Source organism: Onychomys torridus, chromosome 18 (assembly GCF_903995425.1).
Source record: "Onychomys torridus chromosome 18, mOncTor1.1, whole genome shotgun sequence".
NCBI classification, from domain to species: domain Eukaryota; kingdom Metazoa; phylum Chordata; class Mammalia; order Rodentia; family Cricetidae; genus Onychomys; species Onychomys torridus.
Genome location: NC_050460.1, coordinates 34,624,680 through 34,639,502, shown reverse-complemented (window position 1 = coordinate 34,639,502; position 14,823 = coordinate 34,624,680). Strand labels below are relative to the sequence as shown.

Sequence of the window (14,823 nt, the reverse complement as noted above, 5' to 3'; positions counted from 1 at the left end):
TAGCTTCGTCTTGTGTGGGTTTATGCAGGTAACCACAGCTGCTGTGAAATCATGAGTGCAATGGCCGTGTCACGGCCTCCCCACCCTCTGGCTCACACCCTGAGCCTGCCTGAGGAGTGGGAGAGTGGATACAGGAGTCCAGTCTAGGACTGAGAATCCTTCAGTGCCTGATACATGTCCTAGCACGACTTCTGGGTGATGGCGGAACAGTATTTGTCATGTTGAAATAGAGAACTTCAGTGGTTACAGCATAGAAAGAAAATGCAAGAAAAAGAAGGAAGGAAGGAAGGAAGGAAGGAAGGAAGGAAGGAAGGAAGGAAGGAAGGAAGGAAGGGGAAGGGAGGAGAGGGGAGGGAAAGGAGGGGAGGGAGGGAGGGATAGAGAGAGAAAGGAAAGAGAAAGTCTGGCTAGAGAGGCTAGGGTACTTGGTGAGTAAAAGTACTTGATGAAGATCTGATATTGGATCCCAAGCACCCATAGAAACAGCCAGGCACAGCTGCTCATGCCTATAAACCCAGCATTAAGGAGCAGAGACAGGTGGATCCGGTTAGCTCAGTGGCCAGCAAGCCTAGACAAAACATCGGGCTTCCAGTTCAACAGCAATAGAGGAAGGTGCCGGGCACCCTGCTCTGGCCCCTACACGGGAGCACATGTGTGTGCACACCCATACACCTACCGGCCTAGATTTATAGTTCTCAACCCGAGTGTGCTAGAAATGTGGTTGGAATGCCAGATTTCTGGCCTCCTCTGAATCACCCCTGGGGACTAGGACAATGGATCCCTATTACCAAGGTGTGGTTTCAGGACCAGACTTAGAGAAACATGGCTTTGGGAACAGCAGTAGCAGCCAGAGAGCAGCTATATCCAGGTCAGTGTGGGTTCTGGAGCAGATGGAGGGTGTAAGTGGGTGTTTTCACTGTGAGAAGCTGCCCGGAGCTGGAACTGAGCTCCCTGGGTCCTAAGAGAAGCTCTGGGAAACAGGCCCTTCCCGATGATCAATCTCACCATCCCGCATAGACCAAAAAGCAGTGTACACTGGGACCGGGGCACAGGTAGCATCCACAGAAAGAAGCCTTGCGTGTCATCACTCTACATTACTGCCGTGTGTGTGTGTGTGTGTGTGTGTGTGTGTGTGTGTGTGTGTGTGTCTAGATGCCAATGTCCCCACTACTTTCCAAGAGCACTCCAGAAGGGATGTTGATACAGGATGTTAGAAACACTGAACTCACAGAATGCGTTTCCTGAAGTTCAGGGTTACCTGCTTTTTACCAGATGCTCAAAGTGATTCAGGAGCACTGGCCGTTGGATGATATCTCTAACTCTCTGGTCCTCAGTGTGACACTCAGTAGTAACAAGGGGTGTCACAAAGGGGAAGTGATGCCCCCAGGGAGTGTTTGCTGTTGTGTGTGGCACATTGAGGGATGATGGCCGAGCACAACCCTCTGCCCTGAAGAAGAGTGCCCAGGAATTCAAAGGAGCTGCTGACCCTCAGGAGCCTGATAGACAGCAACATACCAGACTTCTCAGAGACCAGCAGATAGCTGGGTTCAGCCATGCGCATGTAGGACCTGAGGAAGCCAGGGGTGGGGTGTGAAACTCTGACCCAGAAGCTGCCAGAATTCCAAGTCCAGAACTGAGCACATTCTTAAGATTAAGAGAGATGAAAAACCTCAATTCCGTGTGGTTGGCTTTGCATCCACATTCAATTAGTGGAACTCATTTCAGCCCATTCTATTATAAGGAAAGCTTTCAAAAATCCCAAAGAAATAATTTTAAATAAAATTGGTGTCTTTTTCCCAGGAGCAGTCCCACCCCCTGCCCAGATGTCAGCATTGTGAGGACAGCCCATGTGTTTCCCTTTTTTTTTTTTGGGGGGGGGGGTTGTTTTTTGGTTTATTTTTTTTTAGACAGGGTGTCTCTGTGTAGTTTTGGAGCCTGTCCTGGATCTCACTCTGTAGCCCAGGCTGACCTCGAACTCACAGAGATCTACCTGGCTCTGCCTCCCGAGTGCTGGGATTAAAGGCGTGCACCACTACTGCCCAGCAGCCCATGTACTTTCTATCACTTCCCTTTCCCTGTTCCTTCTAGCCTGAAGTTTGTTCTTCCAAACTGAAGCCCATGACAGTCATTTTCTTGTCAGCCCAGGATTTCGGATACAGCTAACTCTCTTCACAGCTCAAGCTACACACACACACACACACACACACACACACACACACGCACGCACGCACGCACGCACGCACGCGCACGCACACGAACCTGACAGGACTCCATTTTACAGATGTTGGTTATAGAAATATGTAGTGACATTAGGCTGCTCATAGATGGTATTTTTACTGAACATGACTGTTTAGCTCTTGACTGTAACACAGGCATAATCAGTTTGGGTAATGTATTTGTGGTGATTTGAAAGAAAATGGCCCCCAAAGGGAGTGGTACTATTAGGAGGTGTGGCTTTGTTGGAGTAGGTATAACCTTGTTGGAGGAAGTGTGTCACTGTGGAGGCGGGCTTTGAGGTCTCATATATGCTCAAGCCACACCCAGCATTACAGTTCACTTCCTGTTGCCTTTGGATCACGTTGTGGAATTCGCCAGCACCATGTCTGACTGCACACTGCCACCAGGCTCCCCGCCATGATGATAATGGCTGAGCCTCTGAAACTGTAAGCCACCACCCCAATGAAATGTTTTCCTTTATAAGAGTTGGCAATAGAATCCCTAACTAAGACACCATTAAAGCTTAAACCCCTCCTCTGTGGCCATGTAGTTGACAGTATTATAGGAACCACTGTCACTGTAATGGAATGTGAGGGGAGTTAAAGAATGGTGCCATATCCAAGACTGTGGATAGAGTAACCTATACCTGTGACTGTGACTTCACTTTATTTTAAAGAAATAATCATTGTATAAATGACTTGTAGTGTGAAAATCACTCACCAATTAAGACGGACTCGACGGAATCACCTGTGTCTCCGTTCAGACGATGTCCGTTTTGGGAACAAGAGCTGGCAAACAAGTACTCCTGTAAGCTGGTAGGTTTGTGTCCTGAGGGACATTAGCCTTTTAGTCTGTGTGGATTTCACATCAGTGCCTTCATATTTTGCCTGGGATGTGGTCATCACTCGGGATACCCCCTCCTTCCTCTCAGATCTGTGAGGACCAACATTCCTCCTGGGCCTGAAAATTGAGGTCTGCCCCCTGAGAGCTGGTGCGAGGTTCCTTTGGACTGCTGCCATTCATTTCTTCAGTGAGGGCTTTCCTCATGAAAGAAGGGAGGCCAGAAAAGGAGGCAGAGAATTAGTCTCTAGAAACTGGAGGTGGGAAATAATGCAGGATGCTGCTAGTGTTTAGGAAGAGAGGCGTCAAAAATTGGTGGCTTTTGGAGAAACTGTTCAGTCAGCTAAGAGTCTGCTGCACAAGTGTGAGGATCCGAGTTCAGATCCCAGTGGCCTTGAGGCTCAAGTCTGTAATCCCAGTGCTGGGAGGTGGGGGTGGGGCTGCAGACAGTTGATTGCTGGGGCTCCCCAGCCCGCTACTCTAGCCCATCAGTGGCCCAGGGTCAGTGATTCCCTGTCTCAGGTAATGAGGCGAAAGTGACCAACAGGGACACCCTATGGCCTCCTTGAGCCTATGTAAACATGCACAGGTACTCACACACACACACACACACACACACACACACACACACACCACCACCACCAACAACAACAACAACAAAACAAACTTCAGAAAGAGGGAGTCAGTGAGATGGCTCAGCAGAGAGCGGCACTTGCCACCAAGCCTGACAAACTGGATTCAGTTCCTAGAACTCACACAGTGGAAGGAGAGAACCAACTCCTCTGACCTCACACCTGTGCTGTGGCATGCATGTTCCCATATACACCCACACACATGAATATGACCTCACACCTGTGCTGTGGCATGCATGTTCCCACAAACACCCAAACACATGAATATGACCTCACACCTGTTCTGTGGCATGCATGTTCCCATATACACCCACACACATGAATATGACCTCACACCTGTGCTGTGGCATGCATGTTCCCACAAACACCCAAACACATGAATATGACCTCACATCTGTGCTGTGGCATGCATGTTCCCACATGCATGAATATGTAAATATAAAAATTCTTTTAAAAATGTTAGAAGTGGAACATTATAGATGAAGACATTGGATGTAACCCTCTGGCCTTCACACACACGTGAGCATGTTCACACACATATGTGCACATACCCAAAAAAACACACTACACACCTCCAAAAGTTACAGCGGTAGAACCAACCCTGGCCATGTATGAGTTGCCACACCGAAACTGGAGCTCCATGAGCTGTCAGTCAGTATGTTGTGCTAACTCCATACAAATAACGAGCCCAGGCCAGATGAAAAGCCCGCTGCAGTCATGTCAGAGCTGTGACAAGAATGGCCTCAGAGAGCAGAGTCCATGGGGTCTCTCAGGACAGTTGTTCGTGAAGTGGCCTGACAGATGAGCTGACGTTCAGTGCTTTTCTAGGTGGTCTTTCTCGCTGACGAGTACTGCAACTATTGTCGAGACATTTTACAGAGCGTGAGGAACCAAGAGCTGGAGAAGGTAGGCCTGTATCTATAAAGTACAAGCACTTACGGTCAGCTGTCAACCACCTAACTCGATCAGACCCCTCCAGGGATACCCAGAGCTGTTCCACTGCCTCAAACAGCTCATCACGTGACTGTCTGGTCGTTGGTGGGGACTGGAAAGCGGTCTAGCCTCAGCACAGTCATTGGGAAATTCTTCAAGGTTCTGATGTGGGTATCACGATGCTTGAAGAACAGTTTCAACTCAGCCTGAATAAAGCATGAGTAGCAATAGCCACCTGGTTTTCCAGTAATGCTGAAGCCATTTTATCAACACATGCCATGGCAAAAGAAACAGGACTTCAGGGGTTGGGGATATAGCTCAGGGGTAGAGTGCTTGCCTAGCAAGCGCGAGGCCCTGGGTTCGGTCTTCAGCTCCAAAAAAAGAAAAAGGAAAAAAGAGACAGGATTTTGAGGAACGTGATCTGGCATGGGTACTGCAGATTTTATTCTGTCTCCTCACAGACGCAAAATGATGAGGCCAATCCAACATGGCCTGAAATTTCCCAAAGTGTAAGTGCAAAGAAATGCCCCTTCATTTTAAGTTCCTTATCTCAGGTATTTTGCCGCAGCTCGAGGTAACTGACTAACAGGAAAAGGTGACTAATGAAGAGCTCTGGGACTCCTCAGACTTATTGGGCAACATTATTCCTTTCATTACCAAATGATACATTTCTCAAGCTTTGGGGAAAATGCCCTGCTCGTCCCAGAAATGGAGCCAGTCACAGGACATAATTTAAGCAAATATATCTGCTGACATATATATATATTTGGATTGGCCTCATCATTTTGCGTCTGTGAGGAGGCAGAATATGAAGGCAGGGAATGTGGGGCAGAACAAAGTGTTCCTCCTGGGTGAGACACTATGAGAAAGAGAGGAAGTCTCACAATCCTCTTAAAGGCCACGCCCCAGTGGCTGGGATACTGCCTACTAGGCCAAACTTTTAAATGCACCACCACCTCCTAATAACATTACCAGCCAGGGACCAAGCCTTTAGCCTATAGGCCATTTGGAGATATCCCTTTCAAACTCTAACAGTTACTGTAACGAAATACCTGGGAAGAGCTCCTTTATGAAGAAAAAAAAAAAAGTTTATTTTGGGTGACGGTTTTAAAAGTTAAAGGTCTTAAGGACGTCATCTGGTGATAGCTTTCTTGTTGGCAACCCAGAGCACCACAGCTGATTGTGTGTGTGTATGTGTGTGTGTGTGTGTGTGTGTGTGTAATTCTCTTCTTATATCACCATGAGCATCCAGTCACCAGACCTCTACCCTGATGGCCTTCTATAATCCAGGTCAGTTCCCTGAAGTCCCTGCCTCTAAACACTGATGCCTTCCTTCTCCACAATGAGTATTAACTCCCCCCCCCCACCCACACCCCCGCATTAGTTCAGAGGAGGACAAACCAAAGCAGTCTGCATAGTTAGAATGTTCTGGGTGCCCAGAAGGAAGAGCAAAAGCTGAAAGGACCCCCAAAGCAGGTGGCCATGCTGCCGTCAATGCCAGTAGGAAAGGCAGAGGGCGAGCAGCAGTCAGAGCCTGGGGACTGAAGCGGTTCCAGGTGGAGCCTACATTGTGGGCAGAGGCAGCAAGATGTCCCCCAGCACGAGACTATGATGAAAGGGTCCATACCGAAAGGAGATGATGGTGGAGGCTGGACTAGCAAAGTTTCTGCCTACCTCCCCCGAAGCTCCAACCCAGTGGGAAAATAGGGAAGACACATTTTGGATGTATCTGGATAGAGGGAGGTTTCATCATGGTCAAGGTGAGAAGGTCTGGGGTTCAATCTTGGTCAGAAACAGATATCAAAGAGAGGGCGACACGTTGGAGAAACACTTGTGAATGTTACTCACTAGTGAGCAGGAGCAGGGAACTTGGAGCGTGGGTCGCCAGCCAAGCTATAACTTGATGGAGACTCCCAGCGTAGCATTTCCCTGACTCTCTTTGGGGAAGTCTCCTGTCAATAGGATCCCAAGTCAAGGTCCTCACCGCGGCTCTCACTCCCTTGCTTCCTGCCTGGGGTCCTAGCAGGGCTTTGTTATGCCTCAGGATATCGCTGGCCATGGAAATCCCACAGGACAAGAATCTTAGGGCTGGAGAGATGGCTCAGTGGTTCAGAGCACCCACTGCTTTCATAGAGACCTGAGTTCAGGTCCTAGTACCAACATGGTGGCTCACAACCACCTGTAACTCCTGCTCCAGGGGATCTGATACCGTCTCCTGTCTGCCTGCAGGCTTAACACATATATGTGCATACTAACACAGACACACAGACACAGACACAGACACAGACACACACACACACACACACACAATTAATGATAGGGGGACAGTCTTTATTAGTTGGCAATAGCCAATCTACTTTTTTTGAAAAGTGGACACGAGCGGATAAAACAGGAAAAGGAGGAAACTGACATTTTGCCCCTCCAGTGTGGGCCACTTGCTCTCCGAGAAGGCTCCCCAGACTTCACAGTCGGTGCTGAGGAGGAGGCCCGAGGTGCAATGCTGTTACTTTTCTTTTTGAGCTGGAAAATGAGCAAAGTGATTAGTCAAGTCAGTCGGTGAACTTTTATTCTCAACCCTTGATTGGGCTCCAGGCCATCGTCTTGTAGTCAACTGGAGACCCCTGGTGGTCAGAAACAGCTTTGCATCTAGGAAACACCCTCAAAGAGATTTCCTAGCTTGGGACCAAGGCAGGGCAGGCCCGCTTTGGTTGCTAAAAACGAGTAGTTTCTGCTGGAAAGATGGCTCAGTGGTTAAGAGCACTGGATGTTCTTCCAGAGGAATTGGGTTTAATTCCCAGCAACTACATGGCAGCTCTCAACTGTCTGTAGCTACAGCTCCAGGGAATCTGATGCCCTCATACAGACACGCATGCAAAACACCAGTGCGCATGAGGTAGAAAGAGTAGCCTCCAAACAGGGCTGGTGAGGCTGATAACAAAGCTTTGTGTGCCCTGGTACAAAGTCCATTCCAGGCCTTCAGGGTCACTGACTGTACAGGGGTGAGGCCCACAAGGCACAGCCTGGGTTTCTCATGATGTGTTTTGTCACTTTAGGTGGAGGACTTAATCACATCCTTCTGGAAATCTCTGCAGCCAGACACGGTCATGCTCACGTCACTGCCTGATGTGCGCCAGCTCTTCGGATGCTACGATATGCAGCTGTTTAAGGTGGACAGACCCTTGATTCCCCTGTACATCCCTTCCAGAAACAGATCCCCGGTGGTTGAGTGAGAACAGCACCCCTGATACACACCAGCCCAGAACAGCACACCCCAGTACACACACCAGCCCAAAACAGCACACCCCAGTACACACACCAGCCCAGAACAGCACACCCCCAGTGCACACACCAGCCCAGAACAGCACACCCCAGTACACACACCAGCCCAAAACAGCACACCCCAGTACACACACCAGCCCAGAACAGCACACCCCCAGTACACACACCAGCCCAGAACAGCACACACCAGCCCAGAACAGCACACCCCAGTACACACACCAGCCCAGAACAGCACACCCCAGTGCACACACCAGCCCAGAACAGCACACCCCCAGTGCACACACCAGCCCAGAACAGCACACCCCCAGTACACACACCAGCCCAGAACAGCACACCCCCAGTACACACACCACCCTGGAACAGCACACCCCCAGGACATACACCAGCCCAGAACAGCACACCCCCAGTACACACACCAGCCCAGAACAGCACACCCCAGTACACACACCAGCCCAGAACAGCACATCCCCAGTACACACACTACCCTAGAACAGCACACCCCCAATACACACCGTCACAGAATAGAACACCTCTAACACACACCAGACAAGAACAGCAGCCCCCAGTACATTCACTGGCCCAGAACAGCACACCCTTCACACACACACACACACACACACACACACACACACACACACCAGTGCACAATGGACCAGGGCCTTTTTCTCTTTTGAATTTTCTCATACAAAGAAAATAAAGACCCATGATTCAGAATTTAGTCAATTTCCATCTCTGAACATATCAACCAAAGGTGTTTTATTTTTAATTATTTTGCTTGTTGGCTGTTTGGTTGGAGACAGGATTCCACTGTGTAATCAAAGCTGGCTTTGGACTCACAATCGTCCTGTCTCAGTCTTGGAAGTACTGGGATCATAGGTGCTCCCAGCCAGTCTTTTAAAAAGGCATTTTTTAGGGGGGAGGCAGAGAGATGACTTAGAGGTTAAGATCACTGGCTGCTCTTCCAAAGGACCCAGGATTGATTTTCAGCACCCACATGGCAGCTCACAACCTTCTGTAACTCCTGTTCCAGGGAATCCAATGCCCTCATATAGTCTCATCAGGCACTACACACATGCAGCACACAGACGTGCATTCAGGGAAATACTTGTACACATAAAACAAAAACAAATACATTTCAGAAAGGAAAAGATGTTTTTGAATGCAGAGCCATGGATGGTTACTCTGGAACCGCCCCTGGGGGGCTTGCCTTGCTCTGGAGCTCTGGTCTCTGGGGCAGTCACTGGGTTTTGAAGGTCAGACAGGCATCGTTTCTGTGGTGAAATTGTCGTGCTCACCACAAATCTTACCATTCAGGGTCTAGTGACTCTGGTTTTTCACCACAGAAGCAGAAAGAAAGGAGCGGGCTCTGTCCTTCAGCATGTTGATTTTGACCCTCCTGGGATTAACCAGAGTGGTGGTGGTTCTGTGGTGTGGTTTGGTTTGGCTTTGGGTTTTTGTCTGTTTGCTTTAGTTGAATCAGGCATTAGAGTGGGTCTCCATGGCATAGTATTTGCCTGGTATGCACAATCCATCCCCAGAATCACAAAAAAAAAAAAAAAAAAAAAAGAAGAAGAAGAAGAAGAAGAAGAAGAAGAAGAAGAAGAAGAAGAAGAAGATTCCAGTATCAATACTCGAAAACCCAGATTCCAGTTCCGGCACACCAGGGTGGCAGGGTGTCCTGTACAAAAAGCAGTGGCTGCATTAGTGACCCCCCTCAGACCTGCCGTGCCTACCGGGTCCCTGTGTGGGTTGTTGGCAGCACCTGCAGCACAGGCCAGGTCATACCGTTGGATTCTTTCTCTGCAGGGCCTGGAGGACATTCTCCTCCCTGACTTCCTGGAGGACGTTAGTATCCAGTACCTGAAATCCGTCCGGCTGTTCAGTAAGAGATTTAAACTGTGGCTTCTCAGGGCTCTAGAAGGTTTCCCGGCCATCTTACAGATCTCCAAACTCAAAGGTAGGATTCCACACGAAACGCAGATTCTGCGAGATGAAGAACTGAATGTTGCCACTAGGGCAGCTCCATCCAGAGGTGGGTTGTACACAACAACCCTTAGCCCCTCACTGATGGGATGGGTGCAGAGCCTGATCTGCCTGGGTGATTTGTCATCAGCGCTTCTGATGGGTTCCTGGGCTGAACCACACACCCTGCCTGTTCTAGTTAATTCAGATTGCCGTCATACATCATGCCCTGTGCGCTCCTGGGCAGCTGAGATTCATTCCTCAGTTGCTTGTGAGGAATGGATGTTGTACAGGCTGCAAGTCCAGCATGAGGGCAGTGACAGATCTGGTCTAGTTAGGGCTTGTTTTCTGTTCCATAGACAGTCTGTCTGCTTTGCCCTCACGTTGGGAAAGAGATGAGGACTCTACCTGAGTTCTCTTCTCTTATAAGCACCAATCCCTTTGGGAAAGTTCCATGTTCATGACTAATTTGCTCACAGAGGCACCTCTTCTCAGTACCATCACTGTGGAGTGATGCTTCACCAGGTGAGTAAGGGGGATGCAAACCAGCCTGTAGCAGCCCAGTCCAGATGCTAAGATTATACAAGTCTCTGCCACAATGGGCTTCTATTGGCCATGCCGCCCCTACCAGAATTCCTGAGCCACTGGGGAAAGGGTGAGCAGGGGGGTGATGAGGAGGAGGCCCAGACTTTTCTGCTTAGCCATGGATGCCTCACCCACCTCCTGCATAGGGGCGCTAGAATGCACAGTACCAATAATGGCCTTGTGTGTTGTTCTTCACAGAAGTCACTGGATTTGTCAAAAGACTCAGGAGAAAGACGTACCTTTCCAACATGGCAAAGGTATGCTGCAACTCAATATCCCTGCACGTTCCTAAGGCACATGGCGAGGCTCCACATCTTCCATGAAAGAGGGAGACCATTTCATCTCACCCATAGACAGAGGGCAGATAGGGGAGCCTGCTGGCCATTGGCTGGGGAGGCCTTCAGGTCCCATGGTACCATGTGAGAAGCCCACCCTGCCCCTCGTACTGAAAGGCTCCAGTCACCATCTCTCTGCAGAGGAGAGAAAATAGAGCACCATTTAACAGATGTGGAAGGGATGCCCCGTGGGGATGCTGACCTGGGCCAGCTGGTGTCAGAGGTGAGAGGTGAAAGGTGAAAGGCATCACAGCAGACCCTATGACAGACAGATAGGCAGACAGACAGACCTCTTCCCCTCTCCATGCGGCCTCTGGGCTCTGTGTGTCTGGGGTTCTAGTCTCCTCAGAACTGAGCGTTTGGCTTCTGTGGTGATTATGTAGCTGGCGTGCTTGCTAGAGGATCACGATGCAGTTCAATCCTCCTGGGTCTGTAGGTTCCTTCCCACAGGTTCAACTCACATCAGACTGAAAACGATTCAAAGGCCCTCACAGTTGCTCCTGTACTGAGTGTGGACAGACATTCCTTGTCACTGTTCCCTCAACTATACCGTGCAATACAGCACTTGCTGTACCAAGTGTTCCAGGTCCCCTAGAGGTGATCTAAGCTGTATGGAAGACTGTATGGACTGCACACAAACGCTACATACATAAGGGACTTGAACGTCTACAAAGCTTGGCATCCTTTCCATCCCACCCACAAGCAGAAGGTAGACAGGAAGGCCAGCCTGCTGGCCACCGGCTGGAGAAGCCTCCAGGTCTCATGGTGCTCAGCAAGAAGCTTACCCTGCCCCTTGCGCTGACAGGTTCCAGTCACCTCTGCTCTCTCTGTACGCTGGCATACACAGCATCTAGGAACCAACCCCAGATTGACACCAAGGAACAGTGGTATAACACCAGCCCTCTGGACATGAGCCTGAAATCCTTCAGGCAGCAGATCAAGATAGAGCTTGGGCACCAGCACTATGCCCCAAGTCCATCTGAGCTGGAAAGGGACTTAAGCAGATGAACCAGCCCATCTGACTAGCACACAGCCCTCCCCGGGCTCCCTCATCTGCTGCACATACACATTCATGGGTCTGTCTGGCAGTGACTACGTAGTATGGCCTTGATTTCACCCCAGTCAGGGTGGCATGTTTGGATTCTAACGTGAGCCCTTCTCCAAACCTTATTTCTGCTCCTATGACTCCTTGAGGATATTTACTCAACAGCCTAATGCTGCTTCCTCCTCTGGGAAATGGAGATTGGTGGAGTTGAATTGAGCACTTACACTATGAAATCATGAAATGTAAAGGTTTCTATAGTCCCCGCCTGATAGCTCAGTAAACCAGCTCTTAAAGGTCCCATTCATGTTTGAAGGTTCCCAAAAGAAAGCACAGACACAGCGGTCAGAATGCAGTTCAGGGACAGTGATTCCTTGGTGTGTGTAAGACCCAGAATCTGTCACCCAGAAGAAGGGAGAGGGAGGGAAGGCAGGCTCCCGAAACCCCACAGCCATCTGCCTATTATCAGGGACAACATTGTCAGATACTGATCAATTACCCTCCAGTTTCCTTTCTTGGGTAACTTGGGCCTGGATTGGGGTGCTGAGGAAGAGGAAGAGAGGATGTTAGGCAGGTCTGGCTTCGGGAGCTAGAATGCATAGAGTCTGAACATTTCATACCATTTGAGATTTGATGTTAATGGATGTACCCATAGCCACTTTTCCTTCCCTCAACCGCAATAGGAAGCTTTGTGATGTCCAGGGGGATTAGTCACGATAACAGGATGTGAATTAACTGTTCTCTCTCTGCATCCTTAGACAATGAAGATGGTCCTAAAGAACAGCAGGAGAGTTGGCCTCTTGAAGTCAGATCTGCGTGCCATCATCAGCGAAGGCACTTTGGATATTTCGAAGAAGGTCCTGGCAGGTGACTCAGACCATGAAGAGGATCTGGAGAGCCACACGGAGATGAAATGTAACCCTCCTTCGCAGTACTCTCCCTTTGGGGCCAGCATGACCCGCACTAGGAAGGTCTCAGGACAGCGGAGTACTATTTACCTAGTTGAATGTGCTCAATGCATGTCTTCCTGTAGGGGGCGACAGGCAACCCAGGAAGTCCCCCATGGCATCTGCTCCTAGAGCCTTCCTGAGTGTCAGACAGGGTGTCAGTGCCAATGCACGTTTGGGGAGAGAGTGAACAGAGAGATGAGGCTTCAGTGTTGCTGCTCGACAGCATTTCTTCGTAGATATCCTCCTCAGGGGAACGAGCGGGCGGGGTCATATCTCCATCGGTCTCATATATACACAAATCCATCCTGTGTGATTGGATGGAGTTAGCTCCGGATCTTACCAGGTTCCGCTAACCTGCTGCTAGCCCCCTAGAATTCTAACAATGTGTAGTGTAGGGGTCCAGCTGTTCACCACGGCACTACTCCACAAACAACCAGGACAGAGCGCCAGATTCCTCCCCACTTGACATTTGATAATTGTAATCATTTTCCAAGACAGGGAAATATCTTTTCTATAAAGAGGCCCAGTGGCTAGTGACACACTGGGTTTTTTGGGGGGGAGGGGGGATGTCAGGGAAAGATAGAATGATTGGAGAACCGTCCCAGAGAACCTTTCAGGAGGGGAATTGATAGCTACCAGAAGATGGCAAGGGCTGCCTGCCTCCACTTCCAGCCAGAATGCCCCAGGGAGATCTAGCAGTTTCTCCCTCTGAAGGCATAACTCCCCACCCCCCAGTCCTCTCAACCATGGCTGAAGCTGCCTGCCAAGATGTCAGCTGTACTCATGGTGGGCCACCCAGAGTGCCGCTGCCACACAGCAGCACTTTGGTTTCTGGGAACAGATGGACACATGGATTTGGCAACATATAAACCACCTGCCAAATAATCTTTTCTTTGACCTTGAAGTAGAGATGACCTTGCTAAGATTGTGCTAGTTATTAAGCTACTGAAATAATCCATGCTTTTGCTAATAGTCGCTTATGTCCCCTGTCCCTAAGATCCTGGCTGCCCCCAATGCAGATGCCCTTGGAATGCCCCAATTCCCTTAGCCCAGCGATATTGGTGAAATTATTAAGGCCACTCCACGTAGTTAAAAGGGAGGTTTATTTTGTGGGGTAACTTACAAATGAAGGGATAGGTTGTAGGGTCTTGCAAAGGTATGGCCGCAGTCTGGCGGTGTTCTCTGGAGAACTCTGCTCGGTCTACCTCCAGCGTCCAGGGTCCCAGAACCAAATGAGACCTCTCCTCTCGATCCTGGGTCTTCAGCTTCCTCCCTCAGCCCCGCCTTGTGGGCGTGACCATTACCGAAGCCTCAATGGGGGAATGGAACTTCCAGGCCAAGGCTGGGATGGCTGCCCACTACACAGCAAGCTTCAGAGCTCTGGGCATCAATTCCCAATAGTAGGAGCTTTAAAGGTCTCCCTCCAAGGGCACTAGCTTCTCCAGAAAACCCAGGTGGGCATCCATACACTGTTCTTGTTCCAAGCCCCAACTTATCTATAGTCCCAGTGAAGGCACATGGGCCCCAGAGTCCTACAAACTTCCTCTTGGCCGGCCGAGGGCACATGTATGCCCACTAGCATCCCTTTGTGTCTCTCAAAGAGGTTGCAAAATCCAGCCAGCACATTACTAGCTACTACTGTTAGTATCTGCAAGCCTGGTGCTTCTGAAATCCAGGGCCACAGCACCCTGCTGCTTATCTAAACTCCACTTGCTGGGCAGCTGCCCCAGAAAGGAAGGGGAGCTCTTCCTCCACCCATGCTACCTGGGACATTCAGACCTGAGGTCACACACAGGCGGGGATTCCACCTGTGTTGAGTACATAACCCCAGGCAAGGCACTTACTGCCTTTGATGCCCCCCCCCCCCCCCCGTCATTTCAGTGACACTAATAAACTAGCTCATCTGTGAAACTGTCAAGGATAGGTGAGGTCATGTCTGTACCGTGCAATGAGCTCATCCGAAGCCAGACTCTGTGTAATTGCAAGGTGGAGCTATTGTCTCAAAACACGTCTTTCCATTGCAACAAGTGGCAGAGATAGGACTATGA

The 14,823-nt window shown here is 49.7% G+C and overlaps 1 protein-coding gene across 1 annotated transcript in view; it reads left to right on the top strand.

Moving 5' to 3' along the window:
* Rfx8 (regulatory factor X8) overlaps positions 1 to 14,823 on the top strand; it is a 65,837-nt gene that overhangs the window by 36,872 nt on the left and 14,142 nt on the right. The window contains exons 6-11 of the mRNA XM_036168242.1: positions 2,922 to 3,032; positions 4,518 to 4,595; positions 7,676 to 7,789; positions 9,708 to 9,858; positions 10,647 to 10,705; positions 12,584 to 12,740. Of these exons, the coding sequence (XP_036024135.1) occupies positions 2,922 to 3,032; positions 4,518 to 4,595; positions 7,676 to 7,789; positions 9,708 to 9,858; positions 10,647 to 10,705; positions 12,584 to 12,740 (670 nt within the window). The remainder of the gene's footprint in view (positions 1 to 2,921; positions 3,033 to 4,517; positions 4,596 to 7,675; positions 7,790 to 9,707; positions 9,859 to 10,646; positions 10,706 to 12,583; positions 12,741 to 14,823) is intronic.